At 41.2% G+C, this 27,836-nt stretch overlaps 1 protein-coding gene across 4 annotated transcripts in view; it reads left to right on the forward strand.

Moving 5' to 3' along the window:
• The window catches only part of CD109 (CD109 molecule), a 114,721-nt gene that overhangs the window by 23,613 nt on the left and 63,272 nt on the right, over positions 1-27,836 (forward strand). For all 4 annotated transcript variants that reach the window (XM_054721655.1, XM_008139481.3, XM_054721654.1 and 1 more), the window contains exons 4-6: positions 3,873-4,103; positions 11,887-12,012; positions 26,113-26,152. In XM_054721655.1, the coding sequence (XP_054577630.1) occupies positions 3,873-4,103; positions 11,887-12,012; positions 26,113-26,152 (397 nt within the window). The remainder of the gene's footprint in view (positions 1-3,872; positions 4,104-11,886; positions 12,013-26,112; positions 26,153-27,836) is intronic.

Below are 27,836 nucleotides of genomic sequence, written 5' to 3' on the forward strand. Positions count from 1 at the left end.
ACAGTGCTGTCAGCTTTGATACAGAAGTGCAAAGGGGTTGTTATTTTGTTGATAGAGTCATAGAATCTGATTAATAAATGTTGTTTGTGAATGAATCCTACTTCCCACAGTTTTGATTTGGAAGTTTGTACTTTTATTACTGTGCTTTGTTTTGGAGCTTCACACTAATGTGCAGTAGAGCACAGCATTCAACAAGAGGTGCACTTTGGTATACTTTTCGGAGAATAGATGACTAATGACTTTGACCCTGACACAGTCCATACTTAGGGAGGGTCAGCATTACTTGATGAGTTGGGTTACTTGTCAAGCACATGCAGAAACCACATTCATTTTGGGGGGTTCCTTGAGGATTTAGTGCTCCCCAACAGTACCTTATAAAAGTTACTTATATTCCATAGCTATTATGTTTCTCAGCTATTTATGCTTGTGTTTTCCTTATGAAGAAATATACTTATTTTATATTATTAAATAAAGCGGAGGGGAGGGAGGGGGCATAGCAGGCAAAAGTGGGGAGTCTTGGTGACAATAAAACATTAGATTGTGTTAATGAAACCTAAAACATTAGATGCGGCCACCAGTGCCTGTGTATGTCACACAGTTGAAAGAGCATTCCAGTGAGAAGACTGAAATAAATTTTGTGTAATAGAATTGTCCTATAGCAGAAAGGGGTGGGATTTAAGTTCAGGAATCATAGCTTAAAGCACAGTAACTTTCCGGTTTCCTCAAAGAAGTCTGCAGATGCATCGACCGGAAGTGCAGAAAGGCTGAGAAGAGAAGGCATTTAGACAGGATAAGGGCACTTGGACTTGTTCCAATAATGCTAGTATAAACTGCACTCATCCGAGCTCTCATTAGCTGGAAATTTGGCTACTATTATTCTTTTAAGTCTTAACTATATGAAATACTAAGCCTGACATTCTATACATAATGCTATTTCTATTGCATGTAGCTATAGCAGTATTTATTGAAAGCTTTACTAGAAATTATATTCAGGATTTATCCCTTTTTAGTAAAACAGTTTTAAAGACGTCATAAAATGTCTGGGAAAATTTGATAATTAGGCAAAAATAGAAGGTTCTGCATTTTTATGAGTTTTCAATTAAAATAGACCCAACTTTCAAAGTGTACTTGCATTCTGATGTTTGTAAATGTATTATTTTAAATTAAGGTCTTCATGAATTTTTTGCTGTAAAATAAGAATATTTGGATGCATTAAAACAAATGTGTTTTTAACATCTGGTTACTTATTGTTTCTACTTTTTGATATATTCCAATGAGCCTTTAAAAAGGAGTAAATAAAAAATTACTGTTTATTACAAAGATTATTTTTTTGTACAGAATATGCTAGAAAAAATTCTTTTATTCTCTTTGTTAATAAAGTTAAATCACACGAGTGAGTGATTTTTAAAATTAGAAATGTTTTTTAAAAAAATTTCTTTATTGATTACGGTGTTACATATGTGTCTTTATTCCCCCACTACCCCCCCTCCCCCCCCCCCCCCCCCCCATGCCCTCACCTCAAGTGCATGTTGTCTTCTCTGACTTTCTAGCACTGGGATCAGTGCCGAGGCTTGGAGGACCCCAAACAGCCTAAAGTTTACATATGGGGCGGTGGGGTTTCTAACAGGGGAGAGTTGAAAAAGAAAATTAGGGTAACTGGAAGGAGCAGAAAGATAATCAGTACCATCCCCTCCTGAGGCTGTGTCAGCTCCATGAAAGAGGATGGTGGAGGGTTCAGAGTAAACGTTTTTGGACCCATTCGTGTTTATTCTAATTCTCTAATTCTTTGACCTCCTGTGGCTAATAGGCCTTTTTAGCTTCATGCCTCTGCATCATTAATTTGACATAAGTCTTTAATCTACTTTCTGTTCTGGAGCCTCTGTGCCACTAAAAATGATCAAACTAGTCCAAATTATAAAGAGAAATCTCATCAAGTATCTAATTTTTAATACTTATAAATCTTTTCCATATATAAGCATATGATATAATGGTTCCTGGCATGTGCATTTTCCTGCGTATAATCTTAAGGAATCTGTTTTTAAAAAATCTGAGGACTGAAGTGTCACTTGAGAAAACAATATAAGAATGCAGGTTTCAGGCTAGACTCTCAGCCCCATCAGGGCACACATCTTTGGTTCATCATGATGTATCCCAAGCACTTAGAACATCCTGGAGCTAGAAGGTGCTCAATAAATACTTATTTATTGAAGAAAAGCAGAAAAATTAACACTGGAAGTCATTTGAAGGTGATATTACTGATTCTTTTTCCTAATATTTTATTATGAAATATTTAAACGTACAAAAAAACTTGAAAGAATTTCATATACCCATCAGTTAGAATCTGCCATTCACCTTTTATCACATTTGCTTCATCACATATTTCTCCATTTACCTATCTCTCCACTCATTTATTTATCTTATTTTTAAAATGCATTTCCAAGTAAATGGCAGCCATCACTATTTTCTCCTTAAATATATCCCGCTGACCATGTTATTGGTGGTTTGATACATTTCCTTCATATTCTTAACCCATATTCCTAGCTTTATAGTGGCCGCTGTTACTGGAAAATTCCTCTGAGCTTTATGTGGGTAAAACTGATTTGCAAACAAGAGTCAGAATGTAGTTTTAGAACCTCAGGGTTTTTTAACCTGAAAATGAACTAAAAGTCAGGTGTGCTAATGATCTGTGCTGTGTAAACTGTTATTCCAAAACTTTGGCGTAATACAACAATACGCTCTTACTACTTCTCACAGTTTCTGTGGGTTAGGAATCTGGGAACCACATAGTAGGGCAGTCCTGATTTGGGCTCTCACGAAGGTGCAGTCAATGTGTCACCCGGAGCTGCCCTCATCCGATGGCTTCCCTAGGGCTGGGCCTTCTGCACTGCTGGCAGGTTGGGGCTGGGTGTTGGTGGGAGGCCTCAGTTCCATCGCATGTGGGCGTGTTGAGTGTCCTCAGCATCTGGTGTCTGCCTCCTGCCAGAGCGAGGAATCAAAGAAAGAGAACCAGGCAGAAACCATCATTTTCATGATGCAGACTCATTCTGTTCTTGAGAAGCAAGCCACTAAATCTGGGAACTAGGCTCTATCTTTCCAAGGGAGGGGGAGATCAGAGAATTTTGGGACACATTTTAAAACCACCACATGAAAGGCTCTTAAGAGCAGCATAGCTCCTCTTGGGTTGGACTCTCAGCTAGTGACCTGGAACTACTTCCTTCCCTCCTCCATGCCTCAGTTTCCTGGTGTGTAAAATTGTATTAGTGAGAGCACCCATCTGAGGGGTTGTTGTGAAGTTAAATGGCACTGCATGTGCAAACTGCTCTGGTCTGTTCATGCTGGCAGTGAGGTTTCTGTTACTAGAAATAGTAAAAGGACTGTGACACATACTGCACAAGGTGTAGGAAGAGAGTGTGTAGAACAGAGCCTGAGAGAGGATAGCAAAAATGCGAATCTTGTGCAAATGTGCCTTTCACCGACTGATGGCCTCAGGTGGGGCGTGGCATGGAAAGGAATGTTGAAGGATATTAGATTTTCTGACCCACAGTGACTGTCAGAGAGGGAAAATTTGCACTTGGGATAGGAAATGACAAGGTGACTGGCAGCTGAGAGTGAGCTGTGGGATGTGTGTCACATTCCAGAAACCCTGTGATTTAATTGGAGAGCAAAGTACAGGATGTTAAAGGAAAGCAAATTGTTTAACTTAGGTGCCTAGGGTGAAATGTTTCAACCTTGCAATTACTTTTTCTGGTGAACCTTGCAATTACTTTCGATAATACTATGTATTTGCATTTTTAAAATTCTATTTATAATTAAAAAACATTTTTGATGTAACATAATGAGACCTTGATATGTCTGATTTCTTTTTTCCCTAGTTACCTCTGAAAAGTGAAGATGAGATCTATGAGCTCCGTGTAACTGGACGTGCACAGGATGAGCTTTTATTTTCTAATAGTACACGCTTATCATTTGACAGAAAGAGAATGACGGTCTTCGTTCAAACAGACAAAACCCTGTACAAGCCAAAGCAAGAAGTGAAGTTTCGTGTTGTTACACTCTTCTCAGATTTTAAACCTGCCAAAACCCCTGTAAACATTCGAATTATGGTAAGTGCCAGACAGAAATGAAGGGAGGAGTTCGAGCCATCTTACTGAAGCTCTCTTGTAAGTTTCGTACATGTTATCTTAGAATTCCCCATGGACAAGCTTCCCTCCCAACATGGAATACTCTCTCTAGGAGGGGGAGCTGGGGTTCCAGTCCTGGCTTCTTCATGGATTTATTTATTTGTTAACCATTTATTGAATTTCTGTTCCAGGTGCTGGGATAGGGCAGTGAACATAACAGATTAGGTCCCTGTTCACATCGGGCTTATATTCCAGTGGGAAGATAGACAATAGAAACACACACACACACACACACACACACACACACACACACACACACAGACACACACAGATAGGTAGATATGTATATATTTGTGTGTGTGTGTGTGTGTGTGTGTGTGAGAGAGAGAGAGAGAGAGAGAGAGAGAGAGAGAGAGAGAGAGAGAGAGAGAGTGAGCGAGTGCACGCGAAAGAGAGAGATTGCTATTTCCTCTCAGGTTGTTAGGGAAATACTACTTGAGCAGAGGCTTAAAGGAAATAAAAGCATGAGCTCAGACAAACAGAGGGAACAGCACGTGCATAGGCCCTGAGGTGGGAGCTTGTTAGGAGCTTTGGGGGAACCACACGCTGACAGTGTGCTGGAGCCCAGGGAATGAGGGAACTCAGTTTTAGGAGAATCAGGTAAGTGGGTTGGAGGAGGGGTCTTACGGGGTCCTGTTGGCCATTTACATGGACTTTGCATTTTATTCTGAGTGAAATGAGAACTCACTGGAGAATTCTGAGGAGAGGCATAACGTGATATGACATAAATCTGAAAAGAATCTGCTCTAAGAATAGCTCTGGTTGTGGGATCTTAAGGAAATTAAGCTCTCTGACCCTCTGTTTCCTTATCTGTAAAATCTATCAAATAATAGCATAATATGCAAATTGGTTGGGGTGCCATCACGTAATGACCGATCAGCAGGCTTGCATCCCCACCCCCTGTGCCGGCCCAGAGACATGAGGCTCGCGTCCCGACCCCAGCAACGGGCCCCAGGATGTGAGGCTCGCGTCTCCGCCCCCCTGCGCCGGCCTGGAGACATTAGGCTTGTGTCCCTGCCCCCGGCACTGGGCCCAGGACATGAGGCTCGTGTCCCCGACCCCGGCAATAGGCCCCGGGGATGTGAGGCTCGAGTCCCTGCCCCGCTGCACCGGCCCGAGGGTCTGCAGGTGCATGGAGAAGCTCCTTCGCCGTGGGCCCAGCTGAGGGTTTGCAGGCCTCCCCTGGCTCTGGCCTACCTCTTTGGGGCAACCCATCGAGGAGCCCCGGATGGCTGGGTGGGGCCTACCTCTTTGGGGGGATGGATCCCGGGGCTCCTGCACTGTGACAGGGCACAGGCTAGGCTGGGGGACCCCCCCCTCCCCGAGTGCACAAAATTTGTGCAGTGGGCCACCAGTGTATAATAATATCTCAGAAACTTTTTGAGGATTAAGTGAGATAATTCAAGTAAAGCCTTTAGAACTGTGCCTGGCACATAGTACATGCTCACTAAATGTCAGCTATTATTATTGTAGGAGCCTCCTCTGGCAGGGAGTCACTGTCCTTTGCTGCTTGAACACTCCGATCATCTGGAGGCAGCGTGGTCAGCAGACTGAGTGCATTCCTGTGAGAACCAAGTTGAAGACAGTTGAGACCCACCTGGATGTGGTTTCTACATTTTAGCCGAGGAGAATGCTAGACATTAAATTGTAACATGGAAATAAGGCAACCAACTCCCAGTCCCAGTTTGTCTGGGACTCTCTTGATTTTAAAACTGAAAGTCCCTGGTCCCAGGAATCCGTTCAGTCCGGGACATTGGCTACCCTCAATGTTCTGATGAATAACAGAATGGGAGGTAAAGTCAGGCTTTTAGTTCAGTGTCTTCCTGGATTAAACTAGGATTACTTCAGAGCTGGCGGCTCTGTGAATTTCTGCCCCTGCTGTGTATTGGAGTATCTATAAAGTAGGTTGTCATAGTGAATAGCATTTCTAAATTCACGTGACTCTCTGAGCTGGGCTTTATGGATTCCATTCGCACCATCCTTTATCCTTTATCCACATATACTGAGAACTTACTCTATGCCAGAAACTGTGGGTAGAGGTAAATGCCTGCTTGTCTTTAGCTGCTTACACATCCAATTTGCTTTCTTCTACCTTAAAGCCAGCACTGAATAAAGTGCCTGTTTGAGCCATTAACCCAGAGCTAACCCTGCTCATTCTGGACAGCTGCTCGGTGCATTTTTATCATTTTGCCTCTCTATTCTGCTCTAGCACCTGCCTTTGAAACCTTTGATTTGCAGATTCTTTCTGCTCTTATCTCTAATTTTGAACTTCGCATGTCACATTCAGCTTTCCCAGAAACAGTTAGAGAGACCTTCCTCTTGCTGCCTCTGGTCCTGAGGGATCCTACTGACTTGGCCCATGTGTGGCACTCTTGGCTCAGGGGAGTGGAGTTTAGACTAAAATTCCACCTGGAACGCAAAGTATTTGGGAACAGTGAAGGGGAGGTGGCTATACTCTGCTCTCTGCATCCAGGCAGTGAGGCTGAGACATGAGCTCAAGTCTACCTCCTTCCTTGTAACTTGCAGAGGCCAGATCATAGCATTGATGCGGATGCCCACACCCTGTACTCCTCCATCTGAAAACAATCATTTGGGCTGGGCTTCATCAGACAGTGATGCTTTCTACATCGTTCAGTGAGGAATAGTTGAGTTGATTTCTTGGAAAAATTTCCCAGAAAAAAGTGGGACTTAGTTTAACAAGAGCCCCTGACTTGGACAGTTGTATTCCCCTTACACAGCACCACCTGCAGGCTAAATAGAGAAGTGCATCTGATGGCTACCGGCTGACTTTTTTAAAAAAATTAACCTTTATTGTTGAGATTATTACAGAGGTCCCTCTTTTCCCCCCCACACAGCTCCCCTTCACCCGGTTCCCACCCCGCCCCAGGCCCTCACCACTCTATTGTCTGTGTCCATAGGTAATGCATACATGTATATAAAATCTTTGTCTAATCTCTTCCCACATCCCCCACACCCCCTTCCCTCTGAGAATCGTCAGTCTGTTCCATTTCCATACCCCTGATTCTATTCCATTCATAAATATATTCTGTTAATCAGATTTTTTATTCGTTTGGTTTTTAGATTCACTGGGAGGAATTGACCTCCAGGCCAATTGGCTGAGGGGACCAACTGTGACTACAGTAGGAGAGCTGCTGTGTAGGAGACACCCTTATGGGGCAGGACTTGCTTCAGTGAGGCTTTGGTGCTCACTGAGTCTGCCCCTTGAGTGTGTTGCTTATGGATGTGTAGAGTTGTAATCTGGTATGGTCTCATACTGACCACTGGGTACACTGGCTCTTGGGTCTCGAGGGAGGTGCAAATTCAGACACTGCCTGGGGCCACCCAGTAGAAACTACAGAGAGATCTGCAGATTCTTCCTCTTTGTATGGGGTTTGGAAGTTCCCAGATGAGACCCAGCTGTGAAGCAAGGCAGGCTGGTGCTAGTGCCGAGTCTTGGGCTTCTTATTGATAGGTTTGGGGCTCCCTGACCCAGCTGCAACTTGTTTGAAAGGTCTTTAGACTGAGAAAGGACAGGCCATTCATATGCAAAAGCCATTGCCCACAGCTTGGTTGGGGTTGTAAATTGGATGGGGTGGAGTTTTAGGGAATCACCAGGGCAAACAGAAATGGCTGCCAGTCAGCCCTGCACCAGGGTGGTCCCAGCATGGGAACATGACCACTGTGAGCATCTCTGTCTGGAAGAAAGCCGCCCCCGAGTTCCTGCCCTGGTGCCAGACAGTCCGATTTCTCCTCATATGTGTCTGGGTCCCCAGAGCCTCAACTGGCACTGGAACTCAGAGGAAGCGGGAGCTTGTAACTTCAGTTCGTGGTGCTGGCCTTTTAAGAGGAGCAGCTGTATCTCCAGCAGCCTGTGTGTCACTCAGCCCCAATCTGCACTGGTTTTTACAGCCTGTAGTTCTTACTGCCCATAGTGACTTCTTTTTCCCAGCTCTGAGATCCTGGGCTGGGCGTCTGGTGTGGGGCTGGGACCCCTTGCTCCTCCTGGTGGCCTCTGCAGAGGTGATCTCCCTCCTGATTCAAAAAGTGGCACACCTGGGTGCTGGACCAGTCCGTTCTGAGCCTCTGCACCTCCTACCAGTCTCAGTGCGCTTTCTTCTTTACTTTTCTAGTTGTAGTACTTCCACTCAGCCAGCTTTCCAGTGATTCTGGATGATGGTTGTTCTGTATTTTAGTTGTCATTTTGGTGTGGTTGTGGGAGGCAGTGAGTACAGGCATTTGCCTACGCCATCATCTTGGTTCTCTCTCCCGGTTGACTTTTTGGGGCCCATCTTGCTTAGCCAAGAATGACTGACTGTAGGATGTAGCTATATTGCATGTCACAGAATATTCAGTGTTGTTATTTTTTTAAACCACTGGGTCTTATTCATTTTTTTCTGACCCAATAACAGATCTTTTCAGGAAGGAAAAGGGTTTTAGAGGCCTTTCAGCAGTGGGAAAAGCATGTCTAATTCTGCCCTAATTTTGGCCTCTTCCAGCCAATCTGGCCTAACACTATTGCAGTAAGTGCCTTGGACACTGTGATGGAAGCTGGCACAGCTGGCTTCTACCTTGACCTCCGTTCTTGAAGGAGTTGTTACTCCTGGCACAGGTGAATGACCTTATGTGGGAACAGGTGTTGGCATGGGGACACATCCTCACTGTGCCGTGGCATTCTGGCCTGGAGCAGCAGTGGTTAAACCAGAACCTCCTTCCTGGCCAGGTGAGGGCACCTTGTTTAAGTGATTCGACTTCTCTAATTCTACATGCTGGACACTCAGTGTGTGCATATTCCAGGACTCTAGGGAGTGGCAGAAATACTCCCTGCGGACATATTTTTTCAGCCAGGGAGAGTGCACTGCTTAAGATAGCCTGGCACAGGCAGCTGGCGCTGTGCTGTGGAAGCAGCTGACGGAGAGCCAGAGCCATCCAGACGTTACTCAAAGGGCACGAGGGGTGGCTTTTCCAGCTTCTCCCTGTGCAGCTGTTCTAGCTGTGACAGGGGCACTGGCTGTGTGGGCCCCAGCAGGAAGTGACCCCTTGCAGATGGTGGGTTCTGCTGGGAGGCCACCATGCATGGCCTGTTGAAATCCCGATGTGCTGTGCAAAGACTACCGGTGTTTCTGCATTCTCTATGTCTGCCTGTTGGTGACAGGCTTGAGAAACCAGAGGGATTATCTCATTCACTCCCAACCTTCCAGATCCTCTATGTGCAAAGTCACCGAAGACTTCAGTTCAGACTTCCTTGGTTCGTAGGGCCATGACACCACCTGGGAGAAATGTGCAGCCTCAACAAAGTAACACATCAGCAGAGTACGAACACCCCTTGCCCTATGCTTTCAATAGCACTGGGAGTTATCGTTATTACTTTTTTTTTTTTATCTTTGTCAGTCTGACAAAAGAAAAATGGCATTGCATTGTTTTCAGTTGCATTTTTTAGAATTATTAGACAGCACATATTTATTAGCTATTTGTGTTTCTTCCTTTGTTTTTGAGCCTTTAACTCCGTAGTCCTCCCACGCATCATGCTGGGGCAGGCAGAGGAGAGCCAGCTGCTGGTTACAATGCCTGCCCTAGGAGTTGGCCAAGGACGGTGACCTGCTTATTCTTGATGGGCTTTTGGTCTTTGGTTTTAACAATTAGTTTCTGGCTACTAGGTTCTCAGCATTGTGCTTGCTCCTGACTTTCACCTTCTCCTTCACTTGGGGAGAGAGATTTCTTCTGGCTTCTAATAACTCGACCGACCCAGTGACTCTAGTCAAAGGACAGAGAATAAGGGAAAACATTTAATCCCTGCTCTCAGGAGTTCACAGTCTAGTCCAGAACAAACAAAACATCAGCTCCCACCCCTCCAGATAACTAGTGAATACTTTAAAGAGTAATATGTATTCAAGAGAGATAAACTCCAGATTCCTAGGGGCTCTCCAAGAGGTGGTCATTTCTGCCTGTTCGAGGCAAGACATGTGCTTATTTCACCTGTTGGACAAGGAAGGGAGGGCATTCCATTCAGCAATTGTAGAGGCCTAGATGCATGAGCTTTTGGGGTAAAATGCAAACAAATCTGTATGCTTGGAGGAAGATGAGCCTAGAAATGTAAAGAGGGTCAGTTTACTAAGCCTCGTAAACTCTGCAAAGCAGCGTAGAACTCATTCTGTAGGTAAACATAAAAGCTTTAGTGACCTAGTGGTCTAAGAGAATGATGATAGCCACTGTTTATTCACTGCTGATTATATACCAGGAATTGTGCCAACTATTTCTGCCACTTAGCCTCAGTCTCAGATTTATGTTTAGGGATAACACTGTTAGTAGTGGGGAAGATGTATTAGAGGAGAGAGATTATTTGCAATAGTTAGAAAACAAGGACCTGGTGGCTGTATGAGAGGATGAAAAGCAGACAAATTAGGGAGACAGTAAAGAGACAGAGATGATAGGGCTGGGAATGTCAGAGGAATCAGGGCTGACTGCTGGTTTGGCTAAATGAATGGTGTGAGAGGGGATTGTTGTCTGGGAGAGTATAGGAATAAGCAAGTGTTTTTCATACAGCCCCTTGGTTACACTATTATTGAATTAAAAGAGAATGGGCTTGAGTCATGAATTCTACCACGTAATCCTATCTAATAAAGAGGGAATATGTTAATTGACCCTCATGCCATTGCAAAGATGGCGGCATCCACAGCCAATAAAGAGGGAATATGCTAATTGAGTGCCCTGCCCTCAAAGATGGTGGCACCACAGCCAATAAGGAGGGAATATGTTAATTGACTACCATGCCCTCAAAGATGGTGGTACCCACAGCCACAAGATGGCGGCACCCAGGCCCCTCAGCCCCGCTGGGGCGGCAGGCGTGCAGCAAGGCCGGGCCCACCCCCAGGCAGGCCTGGCCCTGCCGTGTGCCTGCCTCCGGAGTTCCCCAGTCCCCTAAACCCCCCAGCCACCCAGGGCTGGCCTGAGGCACAGGCAAGCCTCAGATGGCAGCTGCCCAGCCACCCAGGGCTGCCCGAGGCTCAGGTAACCAGGGCCGGCCGATGCTTGCACTGCTGGCAGTGGCAGCAGCAGAGGTGTGATGGGGGCCTCGCCTTCCCCTGATCGCCTGGTTGCCTCCCACCCCTGAGGGCTCCCAGACTGTGAGAGGGGGTAGGCCGGGCTGAGGAACCCCTCCTCCAGTGAATGAATTTTCATGCACCGGGCCTCTAGTAGTGCTATAATATTGGATCATGCTAATAGTTGAGTACTTACCTAACCTCTCTAGGCATCAATTTTCTCAACTATACTTTTAGATAATCCTGCCCTGAAGGAGAATTTTAGTGATTGAATGGTGTATGAATGGTAATGATTAGGCAGAGTGTCTGACACATAGTGGGCATTTAATATCTGAAGCCTATTATCTGTACAGTGGAATATTTTTAAACAACAACAACAAGACAGGTTTGCTGATGTGCATGTTGTAGTGTTCATGTAGAAGAAACATGATGCCTGGAATTAAAAAGTTGAGAAGAATCAAGATATTCTCAGGAGAATATGAGCAAAGAAGAAACTTTGATTTGTCTTATTTAGTGGTATAGAGCTGACATCTTTTTCAAAAATGATCTCTGTGCCATATTTTGGAACAAACAAAACATCAATGCTGATGGGATTGTTCATAAGTAGATAGTGTATATATGTACACAGGCAGCTTTTGTATGGTTAACATGTATGGTTTTCATTGTAGGACCCCAAGTCAAATTTGATCCAACAGTGGTTGTCAGAACAAAGTGACCTTGGAGTCATTTCCAAAACTTTTCAATTATCTTCCCATCCAATACTTGGTGACTGGTCCATTCAAGCTCAAGTCAATGTGAGTATAAATATATTTTTAGGGGGAACATTAAACTGATTTAAATAGGTCAGGTGGGGAAATATATCCAGAGTCATTTACTCAGTGAACAGAAAAACATTAATCTGAACATCCAGACAATTTAAGTGGTTTGTTTTTAATTTACTATGTTTTTCAATGGGTTCACTTAATTGTAATGTATGCGTTTCAATCATTGTTGTCTTTTTCTATAATGTAATGTTTCAAGGTTAAAACATTTCACCTTTTAGTGTAAAACTGATTAAATGATGTTTATTTTACTTATTTATTGCATATATTGAGTATTTTAAAACTAAGTAATGAATACATAGGTATTATTTAACAAATTCTATGTCTCAGAATGATGACTCCTATTTTTATTTTTGTTTTAAAACACAGTGACTTTATTTATTTTTAATTATTATTTTAAATCTTTTTTTTGTTGAAAGTATTACATATGGCCCCTTTCTCCCCCCATTGACCACCTCCAGCCCAGACCTTTTCCACCCTAGTCTCTGTGTCCATGGCTTATGCATATATGCATACAAAGCCTTTGGTTGATTATTTCCCACCCACCCACCCTCCCCCGCCTTCCCTCCGAGATTCCACTCTCTGTTCCATGCTTCCATAACACACAATCACTTTAAACAGCCACATCCATCTTCTGTTCCCCAGTCCTTCTTTCCCCCCAACTCTTCCACCTGCTTCCTTTATTTGCTGCTAACTCCTGTAGCTCTGGGATCTAACCAGGCAGGGGCATTAGAACACCATCTGTGATTCAGGTGTTCTCCTGTGCATCACCGTGTGATGTTTGAAGATCCATTGAATGTTTCCCTTTGGAATTTATTAACATAAATTTGTGAATAAGAGCTTAAAAGATATTCTATTGAAACAGGGCTTCTCATTATTGACATTTGGGATGAAAATTCTTTGTTGTGGGTGCTGTCCTGTGCATTGGAGGACATTGAACAGTATCTCTGGCCTCTGACCACTAGATGCCAGTGGTGGTCTCCCCTCTCTCCAAGTTGTGACAATCAAAAATGTCTCCAGACTTCACCAAATGTCTCCTGGGGGGAAATGCCCTCCCCTCCTCCACTGAGAACCACTGTACTAGAAGGAATAAGCATTCATTAGCATTAGACCTGAGGTAAGGTAAAAGTATCAAGTGCTTAATACATAGAAAAGTAAACAGTTTTGCCGAGACTGGTTTGGCTCAGTGGATAGACCGTCGGCCTTCGGACTGAAGGGTCCCGGGTTTGATTCGGTCAAGGGCATGTACCTTGGTTGCGGGCACATCCCCAGTAGGGGGTGCGCAAGAGGCAGCTGATCGATGTTTCTCTATCATCGATGTTTCTGACTCTCTATCCCTCTCTCTTCCTCTCTGTAATAAAATCAATAAAAAAAAAAAAAAAGTAAACAGTAGGGGGTGCGCAAGAGGCAGCTGATCGATGTTTCTCTATCATCGATGTTTCTGACTCTCTATCCCTCTCTCTTCCTCTCTGTAATAAAATCAATAATAATAAAAAAAAAGTAAACAGTTTTTTCCTTTGGTTAACATTTTCTGGAACCACGTCCTAAAAGCAGAACTCGTCACCTTAGTTAGCACCTGTTTTTTGAGCATCTGCATAAAGATGAAGAGCACGCTGGGCTTGTGGAGAAGTTGTGCCAGGAAAGGGAGACAGACGGGAAATGAGAATGTGTAGAGGCATGTACAAGGAGTTATAGAGACGTAGAGCAGGGGTGATGGATACTGGGGGAGTAGACAATTGAACTTGTAGAGAAAGAGGAAAGAGCAGACGTGTGTGAGACTTAGGAGAGAGGATTTGTGTAGAGGCGGAGAGCCTCATGTGTCTGGGATTTGGGAGAGGTTTGGAGTGTATGGAGAATGATAGGGTTTGAGGATTAGGAAGCAGATTGTGAGTTTAAGGAGTTAGGTTTTATTCTCAGTTCCCACTTTTTGATTTCACTATAAAGTCACTAGGAATTTGTTTTTGTTTGTCCATCCATCATCCATCCATCCATCCATCTATCCATCCATCCATCCATCCATCCATCCATCCAATATGTGTTGAGGGCTTATAGTGCTGTGATGAATACAAGGAAGCTAAACATGTGATCTCTGTCTTCAAAGACCATTCCTATGGTGAGAAGAATAATATGATAAAAGTTAAATGACACAGCGGTGACAGAAAAACAGAAGGCAGTGGAATGGTAAGGTGCTGAGTTATTGAGGTCCATCTATGCCTCCAAGGATGGAGTCTCATTGAGACCACCTTGGGATAAAGAGGATTTATTGTAAGGATGAGCACCGATGTTTTTGGGACCAGGTATTCCCTCTGTCTCTTGGGGTCTGCTCCATTTTCTTCAAACACTTCTGACATCCTTTAAGGTGTTCTCTGGTCCAAATCTGGAACGGTCACATTGGCTCAGCTAAATCACCACTGTCCTTAAAGCCTTATAAGCAAGCATCTTCATGGGTAGATGGGCTTCCCTGGGTCAGGTGTCCATCACTGGTCCATTTGGAAACCACCCAGTGCAATGACTAGGCAGGGAAGTCTCAGGTAAGTGGTGGCATCTGAGAGATTAATTTGTTCAGTGAATGGTGAACAGAATAAGTATCAGAGGAGAGAAGAGGATAAAATAGTGGAGAAAGACTTCTAGAAGATGTAAGATTGTAGGTGGGAAGATTTATAGAATTTCTGGTTTGTGTACTTGACCTATCATATGGCTTAGGTAGGGGGGGAAAAAAAGAAAATTTAGGTACTAAAACAATTAAAAACATTTGCAAAATTTGGCCTTTGCCCACCTCTATAGCCTTCATCTTTAGTTAAGTGCTACCTTTATCCTTGCACTCCATGTGTTAGACACATATCCCTTAAGTCTATTAGACTTATCCGTTTGTCTTATCCCAGAGCCTTTCTGTGCTGTTCCCTGGAAGACTGTTTTTCACTGTTATCCAGGCAACTTGATTTTGCCCTCCAGTCATCATAAAATGAATGAACCTCTCTAGACATTTCCATAACACTCTGTGCTTGTCTTGGTTCATTCAGGTAACTTTGAATTGATGGCACGTTATAGATTATAGTCTTTGGGGACTTGTTTATCCCTGTACCCCTGGGACCTAGTGCTTTGCACATAGAAGTCAATATTTATTAAATGAATCTATTAAAGCTTTAGAGTAGTCATATGTCTTGAACTAAATATAATTTTTCCTTTTCCACATTCTATAATCATCCTTATTCTTTTGAAGACAGCATGTAGATCAAGTACTTATTATTGGTGATATGATATCCCTCCCCCAAGTTTTGAGGTATAATGAAAAAATAAAACTGTAGGGTATTTAAAATGCACAATGTGATTTATATACATTGTGAAAGGATTTCTCCCCCAGGTGATGTAATATTAGTGCATACAACTAAGAAAAAAGAAAAAAGAAAAAAAAAGTCCTTCAAGAGCCACTAGAGGTCAGTATAATCAAAGAAATGTTATGAGAAGCAAAACCCAACTTAGCCTTTGTCTCTGGTTTTTATCTTCTCTTGATTTCTGCACAGCATTAATGCACTGTATATTGCTTATTATTGAACTTCTTTTAGCCATTAATAATTGTGGAAATATTTTTATTATTTAAACAGTACAACATTATAGCCTCTCTTTTTTTTTTGTTTTCATAAGACAGTGACAATTCTTAGTATTAATCCCAGGGAGGGGAAAATACTTATTTTCAGGTGAGTGTTTGGAAGTCACATTTTGTTTCCAGACAAAATATGGAATGATCCTACTATTACTACTGAATGACAATTTATAAAAAAATACAGGACTTATCAGAGCTTTGATTTGTAGTGATTATGCAGATAATCAGAGTGGCATTCTTAAGTCGCTCCACTAGGTCAGGAAAAGTATCCTTTAGTTTAGGCAAAGCGCACTCGGGCTCTTTGGCATTTCTACAATGTAACATTTACACAGTAAGTGTGAATGAGCCATTTAATCTACGGTTAACCTTTCTAGATTACTTAAATTGCTTTTGACCTTCAAGTATTCCTTTTCACCTTCAGGATTTTTAATGATGAATAATTATTTTAGCTAGTAAAATTTTCAGGCTCTTCTTCTTCTTCTTCTTCTTCTTTTCTTCTTCTTCTTCTTCTTCTTCTTCTTCTTTGCATTTCCTTTATTATGTAGTCTCTGATGGTGGAGCATAGTAAGTTCTTTATATTTTATATCTTCATAGACATGTATTTTTTTTACGATGCTAGTTTATAATTAAATTGCAGAGCAACTCTTGATATTATTTTTAAGCCCTCTTAAAATTAGTAAAATTTAATGAGAACACTGACTTTTTGGGGTGCTACTTGTGCATATACATAATTTGCATACCTGCATTGAATGTGAATAGTTCTTTGCTGCTATGGGGATTGTACTTGTTCTTCTTCTACCTCTCCCAGCTCTTTCTTTACAAACTTTTTTTTTTTATTTATTTCAGAGAGAGGAAGGGTGAGGGAGAGATAGACACATCAATCTGTCTTTGGGGGGGATATCTATTTCTTGACTGGTATCCTTGGTTCTTCAAATAGTTACAAATGTTTGTCCCCCCCAAATTTTAAAATTATGGTAAAATACACATAAGCTTTATTCTCTTAACTATTTTTAAGTGTACAGTTCAGCGATACTAAATACATTCACATTCTTGTGCAACCATCTCCAGAACTCTTTTCATCTTGCAAAACTGAAACTCTGTACCCATTAAACAATAACTGCCCATTTCTCCTGCCCCCAACCTCTGGCAACTACCATTCAACTTTCTGTCGCTACGATTTTGACTACTCTAAGTATCTAATATAGTGGAATCAAACAGTGTTTGCCTTTTTGTGACTGACTCATTTAACTTTGCATAATATCATCAAGGCTCATTCATATTGTAGTGTATGTCAGAATTTCATTCCTTTTTAAGACTGAATAATATTCCCTTATAGGTATATACCAGATTTAGTTACAAATGTTCTTACATCTCTGATTTTAAAAAGTGTATTCCAGGTTATTAGAAGGCAATTTTATATGTTCTTTAAAAGACAGGCTAATGTTGTTAGCAGACAGGAGGGATCTGGCCACACCAGCCCTCTGTTTGCTTTCTGGACCCCATTTTGACGAGTACTGAATATGTGCCCACAGCCAGGCATCTTAATTTCCCTCTATTCCACTGAGAGGCAGTGCTGGGTAGTAGAAAAGGTACAGAACTGGGGGCAGGGTCCTGATTTATTCATTGGACTCCCTAGCGGTGAAACACTATGCTACTTTACCTCTCCAGATGAGTAGCTCCATAAAGCCCCCTGACACCCTAGACTTACTCAATCAGTTCTTGTGGGATAATCTGAATTTTTATAATAGCTTCTCTGGTGAGTCAGATACATAGCCAGCTTGGGAACCACTGAACTCTAAAGATAATCTTGTGGTCTCTTCTAGCCATAATGGACTGTAGTTTCTCAGTCCTTATCTCACCCTGGAGCCAATGCTAGGGATAGGGGACAAGAAGTAGAAGGTAGAAATTACATCATAATGTGACACCCCCCATGTGTAATACAGGCTTCCAAAGTGGGATCCCAAGCCTAGGAGCTTGGGATCCCACTTTGGAAGCCTGTATTACACATGGGGTGTGTGTGTGTGTCACATTATGATGTAATTCAGAAGCGGTCTTTGGGTGGTTCCTTTGTTTATGACAGTCATGTCCACTTGAGTTAGCTGTGGAAAGGTTGGGCTAGGGGCCAGCAGTGAAGACTTTTTTTAGCCGTTCAGAATGCTCCTTATCGTCCCGGCCTTGCTGCCCGGCTGCTGCCTGGGTCAGTTTGCTTGTGCTGTCAGGCTTGTCTGGAGCCAGTTGTCCTTTGCAGAAGAGCACATCTTTGTTTGGACAGTGCTTGTCCTTGAAGCCCTCGACAAGTAGCATCTGGTCCACCCTCCTGGCTCGTGATGACAGCCTAACAGAAAGCATGGAGCAAATTGTGACAGGTCAGAAAACAGTGGCATCCTCTCTGGAATGTGGACATGGCTTCCAGAACACTTTTGTTAGCCTCCGCTGAAAAGACTGCTTTTCTTGGGAAATACTTCAGGTTCTTACTTCCATGTGCAGTGAGGAAGGAGGGAGGAATCGGTTGTAGAATTTTATTTCTTAGAGTGTCAGCTGGCAAAGGTCAGTACTACATTCTCTGTTCTTCCATGGGCCATGGTACACATCTCTGCTGCAGCACTTATCGATCAGTGTAATTATTTTCCTTTTTAAAAAACATTGTGGCAAGATACACATATCATGCAATTTGCCAACTCTAACATTTTTGTCTAAGCCACCATCATATTTTCCCTAGATGTTTGCAATCTCTCTCTCTCTCTCACTCTCTCTCTCTCTCTCTCTCTCTTTTTGGTATAGCAAAGATGGAGATTTATTGAAGAACAAGTACAGACTCCCACGTAGGGAGGGGGAGAAGGGTCCCACAGAACTGACTCCCACGTGGGGAGGGAGAAGAGTCCCCTGCAATATCTCTTAATAGATCTTCCTTAAGTTACTCTTTCCCTTCGCAATTTCTCTACACAGCAGCAAAAGTAATTTAAACATTAAAATTGGATCACATTATTCCTCAGCTTAAAACTCTCCAAAAGCCCGCCCTGGCCAGTATGACTCAGTTGGTTGGGCATCATCCTTTGCACCAAAAGGTTGCTGGTTTGATTCCCAGTCAGGGCACATACCCAGGTTGCAGGCTTGATCCTCAGTAAGGGGCATGCAGGAGGCAGCCATCGATGTTTTGCTCTCACATCAATGTTTCTCTCTCCCTCTCCTTCCTCTTTCTCTAAAAATCAAGAAAAAAATAAAATAAAACAAAACAAAAACCAAAAAAAACTCTCCAAAGGCTTTCCATTGCCCCCGGGAAAAGATCCAGATGGTTTACTAGGGCCCACACAAGGTCCTGCCTCATCTGAGTCTACCTTTCCAGCCTCATCTTCAGATTTCATAATTCCCCATGAGTTTAATTCACTTTAATTCATTTCATTATTATTTAATTTCTATTTATGTATTTATGTGTGTGGTTATTTGATAAATATCTGCCTTTCCACTAGATCAAAAGCTCCATGACAGGAAAGTGTATCCCCATCACCTAGCACAATGCCTGGCATGTAGATGCAATAATTCCCTGTTGCAGGAATGGATGAATGAATGCATTTGTTATATTTGGGTTTCATCCCTGTTAATTCTGATTCAGTAGCTCTGGGGTGGGAACTGGGCATCTCCACTTATTGTACCTACCACAGTTGATCCCGATGTTCACTTTCGGTTGAAATTCCTAGAGAACTACATTGCAGCTGCAGTTAAAGTGACAGATGTTTAGATTCTAAAGAGGAAAGGAAAGGACAATGTAAATATTAACAAACATTTTCAGTCATTTTGCACATCTACCCTTTCTCCAAGTTGGTCAATACACATCTACTGATAATGTTTTCATTGTGATTTCTTGTTAGAGTTTCTGAGTCAAGCTCTGGAGGGTACTGGATATCAGGCTAAAGTTTTAGATTTCACTTTATAGACAGTAGGGGGCTCCAAAACTTTTACTGTGCTTTGAGTTTCAATGTTATAAATTTCACATAAGACTTTAGAGGACAAAGAAAACAAAAATGTGCATGAATGAGCTTCTTGAATTATAAAAGCTATAAAATTTACACTTTTATTGTTTTCCTCTGATTATAAAAGTAAGTCATGCTCAGTGTAAAAACACCCAAACATTATTCAATGAGAAGAATGACACACTTATGATAAACACCCAAATAAAAGAAATCACCAATATTTGTTGTCTTATTGATTTTTGTAGGAAGTGTTAGGCAATAGTATGACATAGTTAAAGTAGGAATTTAGGAAGATTATAGCATGTGGGGTGATTAAAGGGAGAGGAACTGAAGTTAGGGAGACAACCAGGAGATTAGTATTTTTGTTTAACAAATGTATGACTACCTTTTATGTTGGGTTATAATAGTACAGTCTGAGGGACAGGGGACTGCTTTAGGGGAGCAGCAAAAACCAAAGAGGAATGGATGAATTAAAGAGACACTTTAAAGGAAGAATCATTAGGTTTAGTGACTGATTGGATTGTGATTGGAGAGAAAGGAAGAGGAGTAAAAGGTGTTAAATTAATTAAACAAGGAGGCCATTAGACTGATGTGGCACTAATGCTGTGGTGGCTGAAGTAAGCAAATAAATGCCTCAAGCTAATGATATAAAAATGCAAAAGACAACCAGTTACAAACAGCTAACTAGGCTTTAAGCTATAGCCAATCAATAATTTCCTTACTTTGCTTCCATATTTTCTCTATAAAAGTCTCTCTCTGAGTTTGCTGGGTTAGTGCTCCTAACCACTTCTAGTTTGGCACTGCCTAATTCCAACTGATTTTTGCTTAAGTAAACTTGTAAAATTTTTAATGTGCTTCAGTTTTTCTTTTAACAAGGGTGACTCTGTATCTCTAGCCTTAACATGGATGGCTACACAGTTTGGTGTACCTTGTTATTTCTGTGTGACTGTGAGGTGGAAAGTATATTACTCAACAGGTACAATAAAATACCACATTATTCTTCTCCCGTTTAGTCCTGTTATTGGGGAGCAATTCTACTCTAATCCTTGAATGAAATGTAGGGCAAATCCCACCATTTTTTCTGGTTCTTCTTTGGGAATACATGACCCTGTCATTTTTTATTACATGCCCACACACAAACCAGTTTACACTCAGTAGCTAATACGTCCAGTCTATCAAATTAAGTGCCTTCTTCTCTCAGCTTGGTTCTTCTCTAGTCTGGCTGCTTGTTCCTGACTCACTGAAGTAAGTTGGGACCCACCCAGGACTGAATTGGGTGGAGGGTAGACAGGTGAGGTGTAAAAATTCTTACTTGATCTATAGGAATGAGTCATATGAATTGCCAATATTTGTCCTACAGAAATGGCAATTTAATATAGTTCAATATGATACTGCTGTCATCTGGCATCAGACCTCTCAAGGCCTGCAGGCATTTAAAACTAACACCTTTCCTTCTTAGGACTCCATTGTGGGTTCTTTAGAGCACCCCTCCATTTCTGGGAGGTCTCTCACCCCAAGTGTTGTTGATGTTTTTGAATCTGTCTCCTGAAACTGGCAGCTCATAGCTCCACCTTCAGCTTCTGGGCATCTACACTTCACTTCCAGCTCCCGGCTCCTGAGGTTGCCGAGAGACTGGTTTTGATCATGAGAGAAGGAAGCCCCCTGCTGGCTCTCTCTTTTTTGCCTGTCTAGTTGGGGAGAAATGCTCATACTTTCTTTCTCTTTGAAAGTCAGCATGTGCAGACCACCCCACTCAGCACACTCCCTTAGCTCAGATTTCCCTGCAGCTGGTCAGTAGCAGTATTTGATCTTTAGGTTGTTCAGGCATGTCAATGCCTGCCCACTGACAACTTGAGGATGCTCAAGGGACATGCATCCAGCTCTCTGGACTGTCCTATGATTGAAGGGGCAAGAGCAGTGTCCACCTAATCCCTGGGGATGGGGTGTGTGTGACTCCTACCCCATCAAAAGCTTTCTCCTAAAATTCCTTTCTAATTTATTTTAATCTTGGTGCTTTTGGCTGAGAGTTGCAAAACTATTGTTTGAAAATCCCCTTTACAAGTCCTGCATGCTAGTCTTACCTCACTTTGGAATGTGGATATCCTTGCCATCTGTTGTTTTGGGGGACAAAGCCAACACTGAGTCTGATATACTTCTATTTTAACATTCTGTTATGTGTGGATGAAAAAAAAATTCAGTCCTTTTATTCATCTTTAAATAAAAATTAAATCCAGACAGTGGAGATTAATGCTAAAGCAGACTTTGGGAAATTGAAATGATTCTAAATGTGCAAACAGAAATAATCCATCCTGCACCTCAGTTCTATTTCTGGCATTTGTTTTTTTTTTAACTCCAGCAGCAAGAGTTGAAAGAAGCTTCCCTGCATTTAAAAAAAACACATCTATTTTAATGGTCATGAAGTGTGCCATATTTCTTTAAGTTTGTTAAAAATAGAAACCCTCTCAAGTTAGATGGCTTCATGGTTAGAGAAGGGAAATTCTGTAACTGGAATGGATGTAATTCACATCTCCTATTTGTACTCTAGTCAGAGCGTATTTCTTAGGAGGATGGTAAAAACAGCGTGTTTTCTCTCTTCCCCCCTTCATCTAATTGGTTTCCGTACATACACTCCCACCATCCCCTATTGACCTAGGGATAAAGAGACAAAGACATTTCAGAGAATATTACTGAGAATACCTCCTGGTTCTTCTTCTCCATTCCTGCTTCAGAGGTTGTTTAGGAAATCTAATTGAAATAGGCTCACGTCTACTACAAATAGAAAGTGAGTACATGGGCCAAAGAGCAGGTTTCCTTTTTTTCCCTTATTGTTGAAGAGTTTAATATATTATTTATTTTTAATGCTTTTTTAGAATTTTACTTTTTAATTATAGTTGACATTCAGTATTATTTTATATTCGTTTCAGGTGTACAGCATAGTCATAGACCTTTATATAATTTACAAAGTGACCACGCCCTCCCCCCCATAATTCTAGTACCCACCTGGCATCGTACATAGTTATTACAGTATTATTGTCTGTATTCCCCATGCTGTCCATTACATCCTCATGACTAGTTTGTAACTACCAGCCTGTACTTTTCAGTCCCTTTACTTTTTCACCCTGCCCCCAAACCCCCTCCCATCTGGCAACCCTCAGTCTGTTCCAAGAGCTGGTTTTCTAAGGGAGCGCTTTCCCCATGGAACAGTGACCATATTGGGGAAAGAACTCCGAAGACATTGATGAGTTACATATTCTCTCTCCTGGAAAGGTGTCTGCTTAAAAGACATGCTGCCCAAGTATTTATGCCTCCAGGTCAGCCTCTCTCTCCAGCTGTTGGCAGAGTGAATGAGCACAAGCTGGATTTGATGAGCTAGAGTAAACATAAAACTCATTTTGAAGCAGATTGTTTCTTTAAAACTGAAGGGAAGTTGTTTGGTAAGTGAAACTCGCACTTCCTTCTAAAGGCCTCGGGTTGGTTTTGCTGCATGTTTTTAGTCACGGTTAGTCAAATTTAATTTAGTTCAGTTAGAATTGACATAGAGTAATTTGGAGTTAAATTTTCCTTTTCTAAAAAATATATATTTTTATTGATTTCAGAGAGGAAGGGGGAGAAAGAGAGAGAGAGAAACATCAGTGATGAGAGAGAATCATTGATCGACTGCCTCCTGCGCCCCCCCCTCTGCCCGCTCCTCTCAGGGATTGAACCCACAACCTGGGCATGTGCCCTCTTGGTTCATAGGTCGATGCTCAACCACTGAGCCATGCTGTCTGGACTACATTTTACTTTTTAGGTCAGGGTTTGCTGACCGTGGCCTATAGGCCAAATTCAGCCTAGTACCCGTTTTTGTAAATAAACTTTTATTGGAATACAGACAGTCTCATTTGTGAACCCATTGTCTCTGGGTTTTGCACTCCAGTGGCAGAGAACAGTAGTTGCGACAGCAACCAGATAGCTTATGTGGGAAGGAAGAACTTCCTTCTGCACTTCTAAGTTCTTCCAGTTGGTCTAATAATCAAATTGACATGAGGCAGATTAACAAGAAAAAATAATAAAATTGAATTACACATGAACCTATGGGAACCCCACACACATGAGAGTTCCAGAGACAGAAAGTTAAAATGAGGTGTCTGTGACCTCTGAGCTAAGAGGTAAAGCATTTTGGGGCCATGGAGGGGAGGAAGGTCATTTGCTGGGTGCTAAGAAGAGCCAATGTTCAGTAACTAGAAGTTTTCCCTGTCCTATGGATAGATCATAGAAAGTTATTCCTGGTAATAACTCTTACTATGGGCAAGGCCCCAAATTTAAATCCTTTAAGGGAGAGGTAAAAGTTTCTCAGGGGCCCACAGGGTCTTGATTGCCTTTAGCTCAAAATGATTCTCATGCCAAAGTGGCACACCTTGGGGGGAGGGCTGTTCTGAACCCCTTCACTTGCAAAGCCTAAAATATTTACTGTCTGGTCCTTTATAGAATAAGTTTGCAAATCCCTGTTCTGGACTAATGAAAGTTCTCAGTATCAGGGTTTTTGTGGTTATAAGTGGCATACATTGCTACTTATTCTCTGAATTGTTATTAATTTAAATATTTTAGTATTTTCTACCATTCTTGATTATATGTTTTGTGACAATATTTTATAAAAGTAACTAAACTCATGAAAATTGGTATGGCCTGGTTGCCTAATGGACAATATGTTGAAAATTACAAAATCCAGTTCTGCTTCTCAAGCCTCTTGGACAGCCAAATAATTTATTTTTTGAATTGCATTTCACCACTTATAAACAGCCTGGGAAAACCTTGCCTGGGACAAAGCACACTGTCAGCACTCAGTTACAAAATGATTTTTTGATTTGTTGGAACAATTAAAAATGACATTGAAAAGAAGCACGTTCCTTCTGCCTTTTCTTCAGTTTTCCACGTGGCTGGCTTCTTTCACTCCTTGGCATCCTTATTCCTTCCAAATGCAGGGCAGAGAGTTGAGGTTATTCTATAGGTCATTTGACAGATGGCCATGCCTCCGCAGGGTAGTCTGATTCTGCTCATGATAAGGTTATTTTAATTTCTTGCTGGGAATACTGCACACGGGGATACTGTATACTAACTGAGGCTAATCTGATTAACACTTTAAGAACCAGCCTGGGGACAGGAAACAATTTGTTCATTCATTTACACATGCATTCAGTCCAACAGACATTGGAGGCATGCTGAATTAGGTGCTGTGCCTTTAATGGCTTCGTATGCTATTACAGGAGATGGACACAAAGCAGATAAAGATAATATATTGTGTTAAGAAAAATGATATTATGGGAGAGAAGGTCCATCTAACAACATGGGGAGAGGCAATCAAGAAAGGGTGCCCAGTGGAGGCTAAATCCAGATAAAGAAGTGCAGGACATTCAGGTGGGGATGTCTAGAAGGTGAAGTTGAGTGAGAATCTCTGGGTGGAGGTCTGGGCAAGCCATAACTATGTAGGGGTCATATAGAGATGGCAGTTAAAACCGCAAGAGTCGATGAGCTCATTAAGGATCTGGAGAGTGGGAAGAACATTGGGCTTAGGATGGGAAGGGCCAGCATTTCAGGATCAGAAAGAGAGAACCATTAAGGAAACAAGGGAGAAGTCTTGAAAATGTTTATAGACTGAATGTTTATAGACAACTATTTTGTTAGCGTATAAGTAGTTACATTTGTTTTATACTTTGAAATGAACTGTATCCTTCTTTTAGGATTAAAAAACTTGTACAGTTGTTTTAGATTAACCAAGGATGATGTTTGAAAAAGCTAATTTTTTATAGCTGCATCTGTGTATTTTATTTGATAAACTTAGGGAATCAGAATTAGAATACCGATTTTATTAATGGAATTACTTAACTATTTTGAAGTAGTTCTATTTAATGTGTTACCTATGATTTAGAATGGACAGATAGAAATATGAGGAGTTAGAAAAAAGATAGGCCACATTTTTTTCTTTTGTAGAAAAGGAAATAATTAACAATATCTATTAAAATAAGGTAGAATGTATTGATTTAAGGGATACACTAGAAAATAATCCCAGTAATTGGGAAGGTAGAGGATGTTGGTCCACGATGATTTTGTATTCTTGATTATTTATAAGTATTTGAATTATGTATAACTTACTTTTCTCCATTTTTTGATAGTGATTTCCAAAACCAATTTGAAGTCCTTTCCTGTTAGTTTGGCATATTGTCCTTGCCTCATTTCACAAATAAGGGAAGTCAGATGAAGCAGTTTGTTTAAATGACCTACAGTAAATTATAGAGTCACGTCACTTTTTTATGTTAGTGAATTGGCAAGAAAAACTCATAAAATCCCACAGACTTCATGTGTAGATGACTAAAAATAAACTTCTGCAAATGAAAATAAACTGTTTTCTTCATTAAATCATTATAAATGCATTAAATTCTCCCAAAATCTTTTTGTGAGGTAAGTAAGCAAGCAAAATGATCAAATAAGAACTCATATATTTTCTTTTTTTCCCCTTCCTCCCAATAGGAGCAGTCATATTATCAGTTATTCCAGGTTTCAGAATATGGTAAGAGTTTTTCAATTTATTTGGAAGAAAAACACATTTATTACTTTCCACAGAGATAAGAGAAATTTCCAAAAGATGTGTAATTTAAATTAAAAATCCCAGGGGAGGTAAAATCCTGATGTTTCTTGTAGATCTAATCATTTTTTCCTTTGTAAAAATGAAAGTTATAAAAGGTCATAATAAAGAATAAAGGAGGAAAAAGATCACCTATAGTTCCATTATGCTAGACTATTTCTTTTATGCACAATTATTGTTTTTCTACTTTGTCTTGATCATAATATACATATTTAAAAATTTGTGAATATTGCACTTAGACACACATAGATAAAAACAGCGTGAGCCAAGCATTTTGTTGGTGGAGGAAGAGAAAGGAGAGATGAGAGTGAAAGCATAGGATCTAGTATTAGTTTTAATTTTAATAGCTATTTTGAGGTTATACATAAGCTTTTATATATGATTTGTGTCACTTTTTTGAGATTGTGTTTCATTCAGCTTTAGAAATTCTGGAGATAGTTTGCTTATACTTTTGTGGTTCAGCCTCCATGTAGCTCATACCACATCTAAGTCTCATGATCAACTAGAACTGGGAATAGCAAATATTTTTTATAAAGGGCCAGATAGTAATACTTTAGGCTCTATTTGCCATATATCTCTGTCCTAACCACTCAACTTTGCCACAAAAACTATGTAAGGCGGATGTGACTATGATCCAATAATATTTTGTTTGTGGACATGGAAATATGAATTTTAGTAATCTTTACATCGTTAAATATTCTGCTTTTGATTTTTTCCCTAACAGTTAAAAATGTAAGAAACACTCTTAGTTTCTGCTAGTCATTATTTACTGACCCCTGACCTGGAATTCTGTTGTCCAATTTGGGGTCACTCACAAGGTGTGGCTGTTGAACACTTGAAATGTGACCAGTCTAAATGGAGATGTGCTCTAAGTGTGTAAAACACAAGATTTTGAAGATAGTACACAAAGCAAAAAGAAAAATAATTCATGAATAATACATTTTTATACTGATTATATTTTGGATATGTGGGGTTAAATAAAACATTGCAAAAATTAATTTCATTTTTTTTAAATGTGGCTACTAGAAATGTAAAATTATACTATCTGGCTCACATTTTATTTCTTTTTGACAGCCTTGATCTAGAAGAATAAGTCTGTGTGGCCAGGGTTTTTATAGGCTATTTTCACTTCACATAGAGATGGTGCTGGGTTGTGGTATGTTGCTGAATGGGGTCTAATGGAGGTGGGGAATTAATTGCCTATGATATTTGAGGAGGAGATATTTGAATTTCCTTGTCCTAAGGAAACTCTACCTCTGAGTGTCCCCTAACTTCTTTGTTGGTGGAGAGCCTTGGAGGAAGGTCACAGTTGACCAGATGGCTTTTTGACTCTCCAATCCTAGATTGGTCTTGAGTCCAGGAGTGTCTTGGCACACCAAGGATCTTTAGCCTGGTTTGGAGCTGGAGGTCTGCCCTATGTTGTTGGGCCGTCGGCCTTCTTGTTACTACTCTTGTGTTAATTGAATTGGGGAGATGCCTTTTTATGAGATTGATCTACTTCTTTGGCCAGTGAAGTTAGAGAAAAAAATATTTCTGTAAACTGAAAGAAAACAAAAATTGTATATTCTGGGGGATTTCTTTATATCAGATAGTATTAATTTTGGTAAAA

Source organism: Eptesicus fuscus, chromosome 10, assembly GCF_027574615.1.
Source record: "Eptesicus fuscus isolate TK198812 chromosome 10, DD_ASM_mEF_20220401, whole genome shotgun sequence".
Taxonomy (NCBI): domain Eukaryota; kingdom Metazoa; phylum Chordata; class Mammalia; order Chiroptera; family Vespertilionidae; genus Eptesicus; species Eptesicus fuscus.